This window comes from Pseudophryne corroboree, chromosome 4 (assembly GCF_028390025.1).
Source record: "Pseudophryne corroboree isolate aPseCor3 chromosome 4, aPseCor3.hap2, whole genome shotgun sequence".
Lineage (NCBI taxonomy): Eukaryota > Metazoa > Chordata > Amphibia > Anura > Myobatrachidae > Pseudophryne > Pseudophryne corroboree.
In genome coordinates this window covers 253,631,944-253,651,567 of record NC_086447.1, presented here as the reverse complement: position 1 = coordinate 253,651,567, position 19,624 = coordinate 253,631,944, and the positions used below count along the sequence as shown (strand labels likewise).

General features: G+C 46.8%; 1 protein-coding gene across 4 annotated transcripts in view; it reads right to left on the bottom strand.

Moving 5' to 3' along the window:
• Window positions 1–2,256: 2,256 nt before the first annotated feature.
• The window catches only part of LOC134909301 (cilia- and flagella-associated protein 57-like), a 156,425-nt gene continuing 139,057 nt past the window's right edge, over window positions 2,257–19,624 (bottom strand). For 3 of the 4 annotated variants that reach the window (XM_063916035.1, XM_063916038.1, XM_063916036.1), the window contains 3 exons: window positions 11,145–11,288; window positions 9,665–9,800; window positions 2,257–2,675 (listed from right to left, as the gene is read on the bottom strand). In XM_063916035.1, the coding sequence (XP_063772105.1) occupies window positions 2,467–2,675; window positions 9,665–9,800; window positions 11,145–11,288 (489 nt within the window). In that variant the 3' untranslated portion in view covers window positions 2,257–2,466. The remainder of the gene's footprint in view (window positions 2,676–9,664; window positions 9,801–11,144; window positions 11,289–19,624) is intronic. The other variant, XM_063916039.1, reaches the window with a different exon arrangement.

Sequence of the window (19,624 nt, the reverse complement as noted above, 5' to 3'; positions counted from 1 at the left end):
GGAATGTTGAACGGATCACAGAAGCCAGTACTGGTGATGCACATGGAGCCAGAACGGAGACAGCCTCAGACAGAGTGTGATTGCAGAGCCTCAGACAGAGTGTGATTGCAGAGCACAGTCCTGTGTCCTATGTGCGTAGCAGCGTGACCCAGGGAGTGGTGACAGAGTATAGAGGTTCCGGTGGCAGAACGGAGGGAACAGTGTGCCGGGAGAAGGGTGACGGCGGCCGGAGAGCTCCATAACCGACAGTCCTTACTGACAGCAGCGTCAACGCGACCATCGGAGCAGCCCCAGAGGTACAGAGCAGAAACAGGGGAAACCCCTGCATCAGTGTGTTTCTAACAGCCAGTGCAGACTTGGAGACCCTGTACTGAGAGAGAGATCCCACAGCTAGATGCAGCAGTGTGTGAGAGACCTGAGCAACCAGTACATACGCTGAGACTGAGTACCTGCCTACACCATATAATATAAGCCTGAGGCCCCTTGTCAAACCATTCACAGGTAGTGTTTGGGTTAGTTACAGGACAATCAGCCTGTTGCTAAATTAAAGGAGACTTACACTAATTTATGGAAAAATGTATTATTACCGCCTGGGATCACACCTGTCACTGTGTTCATTTTCGTAATTAACTTCATACTTTGGGGCTTTATACATATGCATATATATCCCTACTTCAGCCGCTTTGACATATACAGTATTGGGAAACTGTTATTCTACCCTGAGCTCAGGTATATTGGAACTCTGTCCCAGGAACATTGATACAGAGAACTACTTCAGTGTTATACTAAAAGACAGTCATAAACTGTATGGTTAAATTACTACAAGTATAGTATCCCTTATCCAAAATTCAATATCCCACGTTTTTGGGTGCCATACTGATATAATTACATATATATTATATGTCATTATCTCAGTATGGGACCCAAAAATGAATTTTGGATAAGGGATACTCAACCTGTATTAGGTTTGGAAACTACCCATGACTAAGGAGTGGAGTATTTACATGGTGATATGTGCTATTGTATGTAGTGATTTCAGAGTGACATATGTTATTGACTACCAGTATTTCAAAGTGATATATGTGTCATAATTATCTGTGTTACAGAGTGACAGACATTATTGGCAGAATTGTTAGGAAGGATTATTGCTGCACTCAGATCTTCTGCATTAACGTGTCACATTTGATTGTTGTGGACCCGTCATACGGATAGTGTTCCCTCATTTAACTTACCTCTTTCCTATTCAAATAAACTGGCTTCGGTGAGGGCGGAAGTTTGATTGCACAGCTTTGGTCCGTGTCTTAATACCCCCGTTATTATCTAGCGAGCCTGAAGCAGAAACCATCCTCCAGGTGACTCAACAGAAGCTCCAGGAAGATCAAGAAAGATCAGTGAGTAGCCCATACACCGTGAACTGTACTTATCAGTGTACCATACCTTCACTCTGGCACTGGCACCCCTCTCATTTACCCTCTGATTTTAATTAGCAAAAGGGTCCTGCATTTCAGATTACACATTAATAAGGGCTCTATTGGAAGGTAAGCCCTAGATACATTTATATAATGTAATAGTATTAGAAATATTAGGGGCCCATGTTATGAAGTCACCTGGTCGTGGTACATGGACCCACATATTTGCGCAATTCACTTAAACTCTCACAATTAACGTGGAGTGTATCAAAATTATTTTTATTAATAGTGCTAGGAGTGTGCATCATTACTTCTCTTCCTCTAGCATATCCCTGTAGTTGCAAATGACAGTGTACAGTTGCTGGAATTCCCTCATGTTGGTGAAGCGCAGTGGCCTTGCAGCCGGGCCCCTGAAGAGTTTGCTGGAGTGGTGTATTTGAGATCCTGGTAGGAGCTGTATTATACTGGGGTACTACCTCCGATGAGTTTTGGGGACTCTGCTGGGAAGACTGGTGTTAAATCTGACAATTATGAGATGTTCTTAAAATCCCTTTGGTGATTGTGTGATGTTACCTAGGAGGCTTCTGCTGTGTTTTACACTACCTTACATTAAATGTGTGATGTTGAGGCACCTTTCTCCTCATCTGTGTGAGTGCTGTGTTTAAGGAGGGGGATCCTAGAATAAAAGTGGGCTTTATGTCCTAAATCTGGTACCCTTACCCTAAATATGCAACCTCTCCATCCCTTTTTCTCATTTCAATATCCTGCTCTAAAAATCTAAACAAATGCAAAAGCCACGAAGAGATTGTCTGGGGGTTCCTGCTAGATATCACATAGGACACACAAATAGTTTTGACCTTTGTTCTTTTATTTGAGGACATCTTTATGGAATATTAACATTAAATCTTTAGTGACATTTTTCTATATTTATTATAAAGCGACAATAAAAATAATATGCAACTAAAGTACTCATGTTGATAGCAGAAGAATCATACGTACATTGTATAACAGAAATGTAGACATATACGTTTTATTGTTAGGAGGTGTATAATTTCACTTAGTTTATTTTGAGCTTGGTATGATCAGGCTGTAAGGGAAGTAATTTACCCCCAAAGTACTGTCGGACTCCCACTGTGAGATCCTGTGATTGAATTAAGTCTCTCAAACGTTTGATTTCCAATTTCTGCAGCTCTAGAATTTTCCCTACCTCCTCCTCGCTGTTCAGCCGCTGCAGTTCTGGGCATCCTTGGGAACTAACAGAAGACCCTGTAACAGACAACACTGTAAAACATCTTGGTATTTCTGGCCTGTTATAGGCCTTCCAAATCTATAGTTATACATTTAATGGCCACTATAATAGTTACTTACACCTGCTCGTTAATGCAAATATCATGTAACAGCAAATGAATTCATAAAAGCACACAGACATGGGGGTCATTTAGAGTTGATCGCATGTAGCAACTTTTTGCTTCCCGTGCGATCAACTAGATGCCGCCTATGGGGGAGTGGATTTTTGCATAGCAAGGCTGCGATCGCCTGTGCATCCCTGCTAAGCAAAAAAAGTTTTGTGCAGAAGTAGACTAGGGTAAGAGTTACTCGCCCTGTGCGATCACTTCAGCGTTGCAGGTCCTGGAATTGACGTCAGACATCCGCCCTCCAAACGCCTCGACACGTCTGCGTTCGGATCTCCACGTCCTGAAAACGATGAGTTGATGCCTGGATCCGATTTCCTCGTGTCAATCTTCTTGTGGTCGCCGCTGCGACCGTTTTCTTCATTGGAGTCATCGCTGCCGCAACAACGTGCCTGCGCAATGCGGCCGCTGCGCATGCGCAGTTACGACCCAATCGCACGGCTGCGAAGAAGCGCAGCGTGCGATCGGGTCAGAATGACCCCCAAGGTCAAGAGGAGAATTAAGGTGGGTACACACTAGTAGATATATCTGCAGATCAATTGATCTGCAGATATATCTATGGACAGATCTGGCAGTGTGTTCAGCATACACACTGCCCGATCCGTCGGGGACTGACGTCATGAACTGGGCGGGCGTGTACACACGCCTGCCCAGTTCAGCTGTCAATCACCGCCGGCCGCCGCAGCATGTGTACGGGCGGTCGGCCGACCGCCCCGTACACACACAGCGTCGCGCCAATATATCGGTAGATATATTGGCCGTCGGCTGTGCTGCACGGCCGACGTGATACGTCTGTGAACGACGGAGTTCACAGACGTATCGCCCGTACACACTGGCCGACGGTCCCGCGATATATCGGCTGTTCAAGAGAACGGACGATATATCGACCAGTGTGTACGGGCCTTTAGTTATTCTGACAAAATACCAGAAAATATAAGAAATGTGAGCTAAATGATTTTGACTGTTGAAGGTTGGTGCCAGAGGGTGGTTTGAGTATCACAGGTTCTTCTGGCCTCTCGAGATTTTTATGCATGAGAGTTTTCAGCATTACAGAAATGGTGTGCAAAACATAACGCCAATAAAAATGTGTTACAACAGTGGCATGTACAACACATCACATGTTGAAGTTGATCGGCTGTAACAGCAGAAGAAAGCAGCATATTTTACTCATGTCAGCTAAAAAGAAGCTGCAGTGGGCACAGGGTCAAGCCAGTTGAAAATTAGAAAAATGTTGCTTCATATGAAGTATTTCAATATATGCTACTTCATGGCAATAGTAGGGTCACAAAATTGATGTAAACAATATGAATTTGTGGATCCAACCTGTCCTTATATCAACAGTTCAGGCCGACTGGGGCACCATACCATCGCTGGTATACCAGCGAGGTAGGTGATTCCTCCTCTATGGGTATCCACGACACCCATAGAGGGAGAATAGAACCTGTGGCAAGCAGAGCAGCGAGCCTGTAAGGGACTTAGTTGCACTCGCTCCCCTTCCGGCATTCCACCGATCAGGATGCCGATGTCGGTATACTGATTTTCAGCATCCCGTGCGGCGAGATACCATACCGATCCCTTATGTTGGTGTGGGGAATATTTTCTTTGCACACATTAGGTAACATAATAGCAACACCCTTGTTGTATCAGTGTATTGTTGCCTACCATGTCCCTCTCTTTATGGCCACAGTCTACCCATATTCCATTTCAGCAGAATAGCGTACAATGTCAAAAAGCACATGTCATCTGAAGCTGGTTCTGTGCACATAACAATGACAGTGTATTCCAATGACCTCCACAGTGATCAGATCTCAATCCAGTAAAGCACTTTGGGATGTGGTGGAATGGCAGATTCACAGCATGAAGCTCTCTTGGTGGCCAGTGTAATAGCAGGTAAGATGTAGTAGACCCTTACTCTTAAGCCTTTGCTAGGTTGTGGGGGGGGGAGCAAAACTGACCACATGGTCCACCAAAATACATGGGTGCTTAGCACATACCGTAACTTTGTAATAGGTGGGCATAGATGATGATGTGTTATACAGTGCAATAGTGATACAAGTACTGAGTGCCAAACCATCTCTTGCAAAAGTATCAAAACAATAAGAGTTATGGTAGACTTACCCTTGTTAACTCTTTTTCTTTGAGGTCCATAGGCACCACAGGGAAGACGTTGGTTTGTAGGTGGTTGGAGCGGACTGGGCACCAAACAGTTAAAGCTTTGAAGTCCCAGGATGCCTTGGTCCCTCCTCGCCTATACCCCACCCCCTGCCAATGGCCAGACAGTTTTTGTGAAGAAGCCCAAGCTAGGAGCAGGATAGAGAATGAAGAATGCTACATACAAGAAACACTCTCATATCAAAGTGTGGAACCAGTGACCAAGAGGAAGAAAACCCATAGAAGCCAGGTGCTTCAGGGTGGGTGCCCTGTGGAGCCTATGGACCTCAAAGAAAAAGAGTTAACAAGGATAAGTCTAACATAACTCTTATTTTCTTCTTCAGGGTCCATAGTCTCCACATGGAAGACATTGGGGATGTCCCAAAGCAGTTTTCCTTAAGGGAGGGGACACTCCTGAGCAGAAAGGAGAATCTGGAGCCCAAATTGAGGTATCATGAGAGGCAAAAGTATCAAAGGCATAGAACCTAAGAAAGGTGTGAACAGAAGAGCATGTGGCCACCCTGCACAGTTGTTCAGCAGAAACGCCACGGCGGACCGCCCCACATGGGTCCCACATAGCAAGTAGAATGGGCAGTAACTATCCGGAACAGGGAGGTCAGCTTGCATGTAAGCTTGCGAAATAGTCATGCAGAGCCGCCGAGCCAGAGTCTGGTTTTTAGCAGGCCAGCCCCTGTTGTGAAACCCATATAGCACAAAGAGGTATCAGATTTCCAGAAGGAGCTGGTATGTTCCACATAAATCTAAAGAGCATAGACCACATCCATGGATGCTTCACCTGTTAAGAGGTCCTGGATTGGAAGGCCGTCACCACAATATCTTCATTAAGATGGAACCTGGATACCACTTTGGGAAGGTCGTCAGCCTGAGTTTAAAGCACAGCTCTGTCCGGGTGAAAAATTAAAAGGGGTGGCAATGGCAAGGAGGAAAAGCGTTTTTGCCATCAGCCACTTGAGGTCTAATGAGTTCAGAGGCTCAAACAGAGGCACCTTAAGAGCCCGGAGAACCAAAGACAAGTCCCATGGAGCCACCGGAGGGACAAAAGGATGTTGAAGGCAAAGAACACCCTGGAGGAACATTCTAACATCAGGCTGGGGATTGATCCGTTGCTGGAACAGACTGAAAGAGCAGAGACTTACACTATAAGGGATGCCAGGCGGAGGCTGAGGTCCAACCCAGCTAGGAGTAAGGCAAGCACCCGAGAAACTCTAAAAACCTTATGGTCATAGCCTCTGGGAGAGCACCACTGAAAGTAGGAATGCCAAACTCTGTAATAGATGTTGGCCGAGGTAAGCTTATGCGCCTTGAGTATCGTCTGAACCAAAGAGTGGGAGAAACCCTTGGATCTTAGGAGGGATGACTCAAGACAGATGAGCCAGGTATGGGTGCAGACAAGGGCTCTCAGTTAGCAGATCTGGACACAGAGGAAGTGGAAAAATAGTGTCTGTCTATGGAGGTTGGCGAACCAATGGCACCTGGGCCAGGCTGGAGCTATCAACAGCATGGTGCCTCCTTCCTCTTTGAACTTGCAGAGAACCAATGGAAGGAGGGAAACTGGAGGGAAGAGGTACAGCAGATTGAAGGGCCACCTCACTACCAAAGCATCCATGAAGGCGGCTGCAGGGTCTCTGGTCTTGGACCCGTACATGGGTACCTTGTGGTTGTGTTGTGAGGCTATGAGGTCCATGTCTGGTGGGCCCCATTCATCCACTGGACGTTAGAAGACTTCTGGGTGTAGAGCCCACTCGCTGGCGTGCACATCTTGATGGATTAGGAAGTTCACCTCCTAGTTAAGGACTCCTGGGATGAACACCGTCGAGATGGCTGGAAGAATGCCATCGGCCCAAATACAGATGCGCCCCACTTCCCTCGTGGCCGCTTGAATGCATGTGGCTCCATGATGTTTGAGTTAAGACTTGGACAGGCCTTCCCTGGAGAAGGTCCTGCACCAGAGTAAGCACTCTGTATACAGCCCAAAGCTCCAGGATGTTGATGCGCAGTCGACTTTTGTTAGCATTCCAACGGCCCTGAAAGGAATGTTGACCGGTCACTGTGGCCCACCTACGGAGGCTTGCATCTGTAGTGAGGAGCACCCAATCCGGGATCCAGAAGGGGCAACCCTTGTCCAAGTGGGCTGTTTGTAGCCACCACAAGAGGGAGAGTTGAACTTCTGGAGAGAGGACAATCCTCTGGGACCAGATCAGATGATGGTGCCCGTTCCACCGACAGAGGATCAGATGTTGAAGAGGCCAGGAGTGGAACCAGGCATACTTCACCATGTTGAAGGTGGAGACCATGAATACCCAGAAACTGCATTGTGGAGTGGATGGACACTCGCTGACTGTGAAGTAACTTGCGCACACGCAAGTGCAGTGCTTGAATTTTGTCTGCTGGTAGGAAGATCCTCTGCACCTGAGAATCTAGAAGTGCTCCTAGTTGTGACATCCTTTGTAAAGGAGACAGGGAAGACTTCTTCCAGTTGATGAGCCAGTCATGTTCCTGTAGGAAGGCAATGGTCAGCTGAAGCCTCATTCTCCATTTTGCTGCCCATGTTTCTAATTTAAATAAGTTGTTCTGAAGAGACACAGCATCCTCCTCGGAATTTATAAACTTTGGTATTGTCTGCAAAAATTGACACCATGCTCTCCAGACCTACTGCTAGGTCATTTATGAAAATGTTGAACAATAGTGGTCCAAGTACAGACCCTTATGGCACACCACTTAGTACTTTAGTCCAATTTGAAAACATTCCATTTACCACCACTCACTGCTCCCTATTATTCAACCAACTTCAAACCCAAGTGCATATTGTGCTTCCTATCCCAATTTCTCTTAATTTGTAGATAAGTCTCATGTGAGGTACACTTGGGATCAATCCTTCTTGCAACCTAAGATAGGAACAGGGCCTATAACCATGTAGCCTAGTTTCAGCACAATCCCCCCCCACTCATGGGAGCATTTTACAAGGGGGTCCCAATCTGTCGCTGCTGCATGGTCATATGTTTATGATCCTGGAACGGTCACATGCTCATAAAATTATTGCTGCTGGCACGCTCACCCTCTCAAACAGGTACTTCCTTCCTCCATGTATAGAGGCCCCTCTTTCTGGTAAAGGGGCTCTAACTCTCCTGATAAGCCATATACTGCTTTTGCTATGGCAGCGCTGTTACAGGACTCTGTGCCCCTAAACATATAATATCACAACACCAAGTGGCAGTGCACCCTGTGTCGGCTCCAGAAAGTGCAACACTGCCTGCAGCATCCTGAGAATGCTCCAAGGGGCTGTACAGACTGCAGGGAGCATGTCTGGGGGAACTAAACTGCTCCGGGCTGTACAGCAGTGATCCTGGCTGTAGCGTTGCCATTACTTGCACCGTGATAGCCAGAAGCAAGTGCTGTAGGACAGTGATGAGATCCCTGCACTGTGTGTGGGGGCGCTAGTTACATACTCCTAGTATATAGGGGGTCATTCCGACCCGTTTGCACGCAGCGGTTCTTCGCTGCCGGTGCGAACGGGTCAAAACTGCGCATGCGCTGCGGCCGCAATGCACACGCGCATCATTGCCCGGCAACTGCAACGACCAGAAGAGAGAAGAAAGTGATCGCTATCGCGATCGCAAGAAGATTGACAGCCTGGAGGCGTTCCAGGGCGGATACTCACCGTTTTCCGGGCATGGAGATCCGAACGCAGGCAGATCCAGGCGTTTGGTGGGCGGATGTCTGACGTCAATCCCAGGACCTTTGTCGGTGGATCCGTCGCACAGGGTAAGTAAGTCTCACCCTGGTCTTGTTTTGCATGAAACTTTTTTAGCATAGCAGGGCTGCACAAGCGATCGCAGCCCTGCTATGCTAAAATACACTCCCCCATAGGCAGTGTCAATTTGTTCGCACGAGCAACAAAAAGTTGCTATGTGCGATCAACTTGGAATGAGGGCCATAGTACAAACAGACATATTTGCAAAACACAAAAATCAACCGAATTGCAGCATAAAGACCAATGTTACACATTAAGGACCCTATTCAGCACGGATCGCAAAATTTGCTAAAAAGCAGTTGCTGCAATCAAATAGTTGCCGCCCAGAAACGGAAAAAAAAACGCACATTGCAGAAATTGCAATTGTATCGCAATACGCAATGTGATTGCATGACCATACACAAATACCAGAACATCAAAGAGTTTTTCCGTCTGCGCCAGGCAAGTTCACCCACAATTCTGCATACACAAGAGGCTGGAAGTGGTCATCACTAATGTCAGAGACCCACCCGAAAAAAGCCTTGCCACACCTGCGTTTTTAAAAACACACCCACAAAACGCCATGTTTCCTCCCCTAAACGCTGGCTTCCTGTCAATCAAAATTTGATTAAGCACAATGCAAAATAATCGCAAAATGTGAGTGCGCACGCACAATGCGAATGCTGTTCATGCGCAGTTATTGATAATCAGCCGGATTGCATTTTCTCAGTTTTGCAATCTGTGCTGAATAGGGTCCTAAGTTAAATGAAACAGCAGATGAGCATGAATCAAAATATAAGATGCTATAAAAATGCATATTGTGTTTTAGAGCTTTCAGTGCCATTATCACGTGATACAACACTCTTCAAGTGTGACATTAATGGCAATGAGGAACCCGTTCCCTGCATACACCAGAATGCTATGTGACTTTCAGCCGTTACCTTTTGGCTCTGTCAGGCAGCTCTTCTTATTTTTTCTGTATAATCCAAGTTCTACCTCCAGGTTATAGACTTTTGAACGACTGACTTTCAGTTCATGTCGATATTCATTAATTTCCTTAATTAATATTATATTTTCCTGCACAAAACAAAGGTGACCACTTTAGAGGTGTTTGTATGCAGTAAGGGAATATGAGGGTCATTCCGAGTTGATCGCTCGCTAGCAGTTTTTAGCAGCTGTGCAAACGCTATGCCGCCTCCCACTGGGAGTGTATTTTAGCTTAGCAGAGTGCGAACAAAAGGATCGCAGAGCGGCAGCAAATTTTTTTTGAAAGTTTTAGAGTAGCTCTATACCTACTCAGCGCTTGCGATGACTTCAGACTGTTCAGTTCCTGTTTTGACGTCACGAACACGCCCTGTGTTCTCCCAGCCATGCCTGTATTTTTCCTGGCAGGCCTGCGTTTTTTCGAACGCTCCCTGAAAACGGTCAGTTGACACCCAGAAATGCCCTCTTCATGTCAATCACTCTGCGGCCAGCAGTGCGTTTGAAAATGTTCGCTAGACCCTGTGTGAAACTACATTGTTCGTGATAATAGTACGTTGCGCGTCTGCATTGTGCCGCATACGCATGCGCAGAAGTGACGTTTTTTGCCTCATCGCTGCATAGCGAACGAAAGCAGCTAGCGATCAACTCGGAATGACCACCTGAGTCCCAAGTAATGGCGATACTCACGCTGTTCAGCCATTTTTTGCTACTATATGTGCATTAAAATCCCACAAAACTGCTGTGGTGCATGCACAGTGTACACACAAAGGCGCTGTTGTGATTAAAATGTGTATCATACATGTCTTGGAAAAGTTCTGAGCAGTGACTAGGAAGTGGCTAAACAGATGCATGGAGATGGTCCATCTTATGCAGCATCGCTGAATTGGTTACAGACGGTGAATCGTTCTTTTTGGAGGCCATACCCAGATGGCGAGTCTGCACCTGCTGTAGGGAGTGAGTTTCCATGGTGTAATCGATGGTGGTGTCTAAAAACTCAGGCAGCATTACAACATGTGCGGAGGCTGGCAGTGGTCCTTAATTATATATTCCTACACACGGATGTACAAAGGGGAAGGACTTTGTAGCAGCATTTGCATAAAGTTGCAAGCGGACGACCACCAACAAAATGACCACCTCTGAACCTCTACCTAAGTGTTTTTATATCACCCCCCCCCTCCCCACCCCCAAGGGATCAGAATCCCGACAGAGGGTGGCTGTGGTTAGGGTATGGCACTAGGGGGAGGGTCAGGGTTAATGGGTGGAGGAGGTTAGGGTTAGGGTGTGGGAGGGGGAGAGAGTGCGGTTAGGGGTAAGCTGTGGGAAGGATGGGTTAGGAGTAGGTGTAGGGTTTAAATACTTAGAGGGATCTGTCATCACCCTGGTCGTCTGGATACTGCCAGATTTCGTACCCAATTCCACCCCAATAACTGTATTTACCTGCATGAACCGTAGGTTAGCTGAATGATGAATCTCTGTGTCCTTCAAAAGCTTCCCTTGCAATGTGCTGACACGGCGTTCCAGATGCTCCCGCTGCCCAGCATATTCCTGTTGGATGTCAGCATCTATAGCTATCATTTCTACCTGGAAATACAGGCGTTTAGGAAACATTTTGCGTAATATTATTAGATTGTGACAGCATTGAAAAACATTGTTTACAGGGATGTCAAATTATTACAGGGCTGCATAAAAAAATAGGGGCTTTTCCATGCGACGCGGGTAACGCTAAAAGTGCGATGGATTAAAACACAGTTTTTTCGTCATCATCTGCTGTGCCTAGTCTCTGAGTGCCGCTGCTTGTTGGACATTGCTATATATATCTATAGTTCCAGAGGGCACTGAAGTAAGCCAGGTTAGTGCCGATTCTTCCATTGCATATATGTTTGTGAAGCAAACAACAAATAGGACAAAATAACAGAAAACTTCAGCATGCATAACTATTCACCCCCCTAAAGTCAGTACTTTGTAGAGCCACCTTTTGCGGCAATTACAGCTGCAAGTCGCTTTGGATAAAACTCTATGAGCTTGCCACATCTTGCCACTGGAATTTTTGCCCATTCCTCAAGGCAAAACTGCTCCAGCTCCTTCATGTTGGATGGTTTCCGCTTGTGAACAGCAATCTTCAAGTCTGACCACAGATTCTCAATTGGATTGAGATCTGGGCTTTGACTAGACCATTCCAACACATTGAAATGTTTTCCCTTAAACCACTTGAGTGTTGCTTTATCAGTATGCTTCTGGTCATTGGGGGTCATTGTGACCTGATCACAAGCTAGGATTTTTCGCTGCGATCAGGTCACTACTGCGCATTCGTATGCACCGCAATGCGCAGACGCGTCGTACGAGTACAAAGCAGATCGTTGCTGAGCATGGATTTAATAATTCTGGGCACCGTACTACAAAAAGGATATCCTGGAGATTGAAAAGGTACAGAGGAGGGCGACCAAACTAATTAAGGGCATGGAGACGATGCATGTTTACATTGGAAAAGCGGAGACTAAGAGGGGATATGATCAACATCTACAAATATATAAGGGGACAATACACAGAGCTTGGGCGGGACCTGTTTTTGGTTAGATCAACACAGAGGACTCGTGGACACTCGCTCAGGTTAGAGGAGAGGAGATTCCGCACAATACGGCGTAAAGGCTTTTTCACGGTAAGGACAATACGTGTTTGGAATTCCCTGCCCGAGGGAGTTGTAATGGCGGAATTTGTCAACACCTTTAAGAATGGGTTAGATAAATTCCTAATGGATAAGGATATCCAGGGGTATGGTGCATAGTCATGCATTATAGTTACTATAAATAGGGATAAAATGCAACGGCTGACAGCAGCATCAGTCTGAAATTTTAGTCAAATCATCATGCATAGGAGACCACTAATAGGTTGAACTCGATGGACAATTGTCTTTTTTCAACCTCAGATACTATGTTAATCCATTCGCACAGCCAATCGCAAGGAGATTGACAGGAAAAGGGCATTTGTGGGTGTCAACTGACCATTTTCTGGGAGTGTTTGTAAAAACGCAGGCGTGTCCAAGCGTTTGCAGGTCGGGTGTCTGACGTCAATTCCGGACAAGAACAGGCTGAAGTGATCGCAGCGGCTGAGTAAGTTCTGAGCTACTCAGAAACTGCACAAAACTTTTTTGTAGTGCTCGGCTGCACATGCGATTGCATGCTTGCAAAGCAAACATAGGGGGTCATTCCGAGTTGATCGCTCGCTAGCTATATTTTGCAGTGCTGCGAACAGATAGTTGCTGCCTATAGGGGAATGTATTTTTGTTTGCAAGCGTGCAATGTGGGCATTGTGTTGAATGAAGGGGCCCTAGTACATGACTTCTAGGGTGGTAGGGGGTGTTTAATACGTAGGGTGGGGTGGATAGTAGAGTGGGCTTAATATTCATCATTTTCTGATGAGTGTGCAGCTTGCTTGACTGCAGATATCAAAAGTTTCTGAAAATAGATTTCTTAGCTTTGAATGGAATAAAAAAACTAGAGAGTCCCACCTGTCAGGAGATACTGGGGACCTGGGGATCAGAGTTCAGGAGCAAGAGCAATCCACAGATGGAAATATAAAACTGGCTGCATACCAGGCGTGTGGAGCTGGAGCAGGGACCAGCTGCTTGAAGGCTGATATCTGTGGTTCTGGACATAGTAGAGATAAGCTACCAGTGTCCTCTGAAGGGAGAATCCTCAGAAAAACTCTAAGTCAGACAGAATCCTAGATATCTGTCTGGAAAGAGCAACTAACAGGCTTCGATGGGGACCATTGATTTGACATTGAATATCTCCGTTTCCCCAGGGACGATTTTCAAAAATCTGGTACCCCTGGAAAGAGGGGGACCTTAACTATCATCCTAGGGCCCTTATACTCCTGGGGCCCTTGGGCAAGAGCCCATTGAGCCCATACAAAAAGACAGCCCTGCCTTTGGTCTCTGTGCTGCCTCTCTGATTAATGCCCTCCTTGCCCGGCCCTCTCTTGGCAGGTTTGTTGTGGTACCATGTTCTTTCCATTTGAAGATGATGGATTTGATGGTGCTCCGGGGGATCATCAAAGATTTGGATATATTTTTTTTTATAACCCAACCCTGACTTGTACTTCTCAACAACTTTGTCCCTGACTTGTTTGGAGAGCTACTTGGTCTTCATGGTGTGAAGCCTCTTGCTTAGTGGTGTTGCAGCCTCTGGGGCCTTTCATAAAAGGTGTGTTTATACTGACAGATCATGTGACACTTAGATTGCACACTAATGGACTTAATTTCACTAATTATGTGACTTCTGAAGGTTATTGGTTGCACCAGAACTTTTGAGGGGCTTCATAGCAAAGGGGGTGAATACATATGCACATGCCAATTTTTAAATTTTTATTTATAAAAATTATATTTTATATACATTATTCTCATTTCACTTCACCAACTTAGACTATTTAGTGCATATCCATCACATAAAATCCAAAAAAATAAATAAATAAATGACAGTGTCACGATCCGGGTATCTGGACGCCATTACTTGCCTTTCAGATGTCTCCTGAGGCTGGCTCAGCGTTCCAAGGCCGGATCTCATCTTTGTCCACATTCTGCATATCCCTCCTGTCACACTGAGACGCTGTCACAGCGCGCCATGTTTGAATCCTGCATGGCGTCTCCTGTCCTCTGCGGCCGGCGCCGCCATTACTGTTATGTTTCCACATGGTTTCCAAACCAGCTTTCCCTCCAAGTTCTAACATGGGCGCAGCCATGTTGGATCCAATCACATGTCTCAGTTCCACCAATCCACTGCCTCTGGAAATCTGCATAATTGCCCAGCCAATGCCTGCATTGCTGCAGGTATAAGTATCCTGTGCCTGGGCCAGGAAATCGTCAGTGCTTTGTTTGTCATACCTTGTTCCAGTCTGTCTCTCTCCTGTGGTTGTTTTCCAGGTTCCAGTTCCTGTCTCCAAGCTTCCACTAAAGAGACCCGCTCCAGTCTACCACCTGCGGTGCAGCCTGACTCTCCAGTCCTTTGGGACTCATCTGTTTCCAGCTACAGATTCACCTGCTTCCAGCATTTAGCTTCCAGCAGAGATCAGCTCTTCTTAAAGTGCCGGTACCATTTCTGCAGATTTCCATTTACCACCGGTACTAATATTTCACCGTTCTCAAGCTTCATTTATCATTTGTATTTCATCGCTCTCAAGCTTAATTTATTATTTGACTGGTTCCATCCAGTATCCACTCCGTGTCTACATCTGTCTGGTTCCAACCAGTACCCACAGCAGCCACTTTATCTACAGCAGCCCAGCTTCCCATGGAACATCAGCTGGTATGATCCTGGGCTATCTCCATTACTACAGTCGGGTCTGGTAAGGACTTTCCATCTAGAGGTCAATAAGAACTGTACCCATTCTACCAGAGCCCTGTGTCCATTGCCATCCTGTAGTACCCAGGAACTGTGTTATATTACTGCTGATTTTACGTTTCTCTTTTATTACTGCTGTGTTGCATGGAGTTTGTCAAATAAACATAATTGACTTTTATCTTGGTTGTCATGGTCACGCCTTCGGGCAATCTCTCTACGTGTAACTTACATGTCCAGGGGTCTGATACAACCTCCCAGGTTTCACTACACCTCAGCCCCTACAACTGAGGCTGCCTCCCATCAGCTCAGGCCCTCAGTTGTGACAGTAAGCACTGACCATATGAATCCAGCCGGAGACCAGGATCAAGCGGCTAGGCCGATGCAAGAACTGGCAGCCAGACTCGAACATCAGGAGGCTGCACAAGGCCACATCATCCGCTGTCTCCAGGATCTCTCTACGCGGCTGGATGGGATTCAAACGACCCTCCGTGGACCTGGCACGTCCGGTGCGTCCACTACAGTGACACCAGCTGTAACCCCACCCACCTTACCCATTTCCATTCCACGTCTTCATCTCCCAACGCCAGCAAAGTTTGACGGATCTCCAAGGTTCTGCAGGGGATTTCTTAACCAATGCGAAATCCACTTTGAGCTTCAGGCTGGCAATTTCCCCAGCGACCGTGCTAAAATTGCCTATATCATTTCCCTTCTCAGCGGCTCAGCCCTTGACTGGGCATCACCTTTATGGGAGAAGTCTGATCCCCTGCTGTCCTCCTATACGGACGTTGTGGCAACATTCAGGCGCATCTTCGACGAGCCAGGCCAAGTAACCTCTGCTTCATCTGAGATTCTCCGTTTACGCCAGGGAACACGTACTGTGGGACAGTATCTCATACAGTTCAAAATCCTGGCATCCGAACTGGCATGGAACGACGAGGCCCTGTATGCTGCATTCTGGCATGGCTTATCAGAACGCATCAAGGATGAGTTAGCTACCAGAGACTTGCCCTCTAAGTTGGATGAGCTAATTTCTCTTTGCACGAAGGTTGATCTACGTTTCAGAGAGAGAGCAACCGAGCGAGGAAGATCGTCTGCTCCAAAATCTTCTGCTCCTCCTCTTCATCAACCGTCTCCATCCAAGGATGAGCCCATGCAAATTGTCCGTTCCCGTCTATCTCCCGCTGAGCGCCGAAGACGTCTCTCTGAGTCTCTCTGTCTCTATTGTGCAGCTCCGTCTCACATTATCAATGCCTGTCCCAAACGTCCGGGAAACTCCAAATCCTAGCTCGCCAAGGAGAGGGCCGGCTAGGCGTAATGATCTCCTCTCCATCTCCTCATGATTGTAATCTCCCAGTCTCGCTCCAAATTGCTCAAAGTTACAGGAACGTCATTGCCCTCCTTGATTCCGGAGCAGCTGGGAATTTCATAACCGAAGCTTCTGTTAAACGGTGGTCCCTACCAACCGAGAGACTTCCTTCGTCCATCTCCTTAACTGCAGTAGATGGCAGCAAGATTTTTGACGCAGTTATTTCTCTAAGGACTCTACCAGTTCGTCTGAGAGTGGGAGTTCTTCATGCAGAATTTATTTCCTTCCTAGTGATTCCAAGAGCCACACATCCAGTGGTTTTGGGCCTTCCATGGCTCCGTCTCCACAATCCGTCGATTGACTGGACGACTACGCAAATACTAGCATGGGGTCCCTCCTGTGCTAAGACTTGTTTGTCCAAAGTGCTTCCTGTTTGTTCTTCTTTCCCCAGGTCGTCTGATGTTCCACCTCCTCCATATCAAGACTACATGGACGTGTTCAGTAAGGCTTCTGCTGATATCCTTCCTCCTCATAGAGAATGGGATTGCCCAATTGATCTCATTCCAGGGAAGGTTCCACCTCGAGGCCGAACTCACCCGTTGTCTCTGCCTGAGGCACACTCCATGGAGGAGTACATCAAAGAGAACTTGGCGAAAGGTTTTATCCAACCTTCTTCTTCTCCAGCTGGCGCAGGCTTCTTCTTCGTTAAGAAGAAGGACGGTGGTCTGCGACCGTGCATCGATTACAGAGGTCTGAACGACATTACCGTCAAGAACCGGTATCCTTTACCTTTGATTACAGAGCTCTTCGATAGAGTCAGCGGAGCAACCATCTTTACAAAGTTGGATTTGAGGGGTGCCTACAATCTCATCCGGATCCGTGAGGGTGATGAGTGGAAGACCGCTTTTAACACCCGTGATGGACATTATGAGTACCTCGTCATGCCCTTCGGATTGAGCAACGCTCCAGCTGTCTTCCAGCATTTCGTGAATGAGATCTTCAGAGACATCTTATACCGCCATGTCGTGGTTTATCTAGATGATATCCTCATCTTTGCTAATAATCTAGAGGAACATCGTTTCTGGGTAAAGGAGGTTCTGTCCCGTCTCCGTGTCAATCATCTCTATTGCACATTGGAGAAATGTGTCTTTGAAGTTAAATCCATTCCGTTCCTAGGTTACATTGTGTCCGGTTCCGGACTAGAGATGGATCCTGAGAAACTACAAGCAATCCAGAATTGGCCGATACCCTTAACCCTCAAAGGGGTCCAGAGGTTCTTAGGGTTCGCCAATTATTACAGAAAGTTCATACGAGACTTTTCCACCATTGTGGCGCCTATCACTGCATTAACCAAGAAGGGTGCTAACCCGTCCAAGTGGTCTGAAGAAGCTACGCAAGCTTTTCATCTTCTAAAACAACGTTTCATCTCTGCACCAGTTCTGAAACAGCCCGACACCGACTCTCCTTTCATCTTAGAGGTGGATGCCTCCTCCGTTGGAGTAGGAGCAGTGTTATCCCAAAGGGCTAAAGATGGCCATCTACATCCCTTGCAGTTTCTTCTCCCGGAAGTTCTCCCCAGCTGAGCGCAACATGCCATTGGCGACCAGGAGTTGCTAGCCATTAAGCTCGCTCTTGAGGAGTGGAGATATCTGTTGGAGGGAGCTTCTCATTCAATCACGATACTTACCGACCACAAGAATCTTTTATACCTGAAAGGCGCACAATGTCTTAACCCCCGTCAGGCCAGATGGGCACTTTTCTTTTCCAGGTTCGACTTTAAACTCCAGTTCTGTCCGGGCTCTCAGAATCGCAAGGCCAATGCCCTTTCCCGCTCTTGGGAGCAAGAAAACGAGTCAGAGTCTTCAGACAAGCATCCTATTATTAATCCGTTGGCATTCTCCACGGTAGGGATGGACTCTACGCCCCCACCAGGGAAAAGTTTTGTGAAGCCGGTCTTAAGGAAGAAGCTCATGCATTGGGCCCATGCTTCCCGTTTTGCCGGACATACAGGCATTCAGAAAACCCTTGAGTTTATCTCTAGGTCCTACTGGTGGCCAACTCTGAAGAAAGACGTCAAGGAGTTTATTGCCTCTTGCCCAAAGTGTGCCCAACACAAAGTTCCCCGCCAGTCTCCTGCAGAGCAACGGGTTCCATTATCTATTCCCCGTCGACCGTGGACCCATTTGTCGATGGACTTTGTTACAGACCTGCCTATGTGCAACAAGTTTAATACCATCTGGGTGGTAGTTGACCGGTTCACCAAGATGGCACATTTCATACCCCTCACCGGTCTTCCGTCAGCTTCCAAGTTGGCTCAAGTGTTTATCCAAGAGATCTTCCGACTTCACGGTCTTCCTGAAGAGATCATCTCCAATCGTGGAGTACAATTCGTAGCCAAATTTTGGCGAAGTTTGTGTCAAGCCCTCCAAGTCAAGTTAAAGTTTTCTACAGCTTACCATCCTCAGACCAATGGTCAGACCGAGAGGGTGAATCAGGACTTGGAGGCCTTCCTCCGCATTTATGTGTCTTCCTCCCAAGATGACTGGGTTCAACTCCTTCCTTGGGCCGAGTTTAGCCACAACAATCAATACCATTCCTCATCTTCTTCAACACCATTCTTCATCAACTATGGATTCCACCCTAAAGTTCCAGAATTCCAAATGCTTCCAGCAACTTCTGTTCCAGTAGTGGATGTCACCTTGCGTCAGTTTTCAAATAACTGGAAGAATGTCCGCGCGGCCCTGCTTAAAGCCTCATTCAGGTACAAGAAGTTTGCCGATAGGAAGCGTAGAGCGGTTCCTGCTCTCAAGGTGGGTGATCGTGTATGGTTGTCCACGAAGAATTTGAGGTTGAGAGTTCCCAGCATGAAATTTGCACCTCGTTTCATCGGTCCTTTTAAAATTGAACAAGTCATCAATCCCGTTGCTTACAGACTCCAGTTACCTCCCTTCTTGAAAATACCCAGGACATTCCATGTTTCCCTGTTGAAACCGCTGATCCTGAATCGGTTTCATTCTGCACTTCCTCCAGCTCCTAAAGTTCAGACTCAACGGGGAGTCGAGTATGAGGTGGCCAAGATTCTGGACTCACGTTTCCGTTACGGTCAGTTGCAGTATCTTACTGACTGGAAGGGCTATGGTCCTGAAGAACGCTCTTGGACCAATGCCTCAGATGTCCATGCTCCTGTCTTGGTCCGGAATTTCCACTCGAAGTTTCATCTAAAGCCTAAGAAGTGTCCTGGGGCCACTCCTAAAGGGGGGGGTGCTGTCACGATC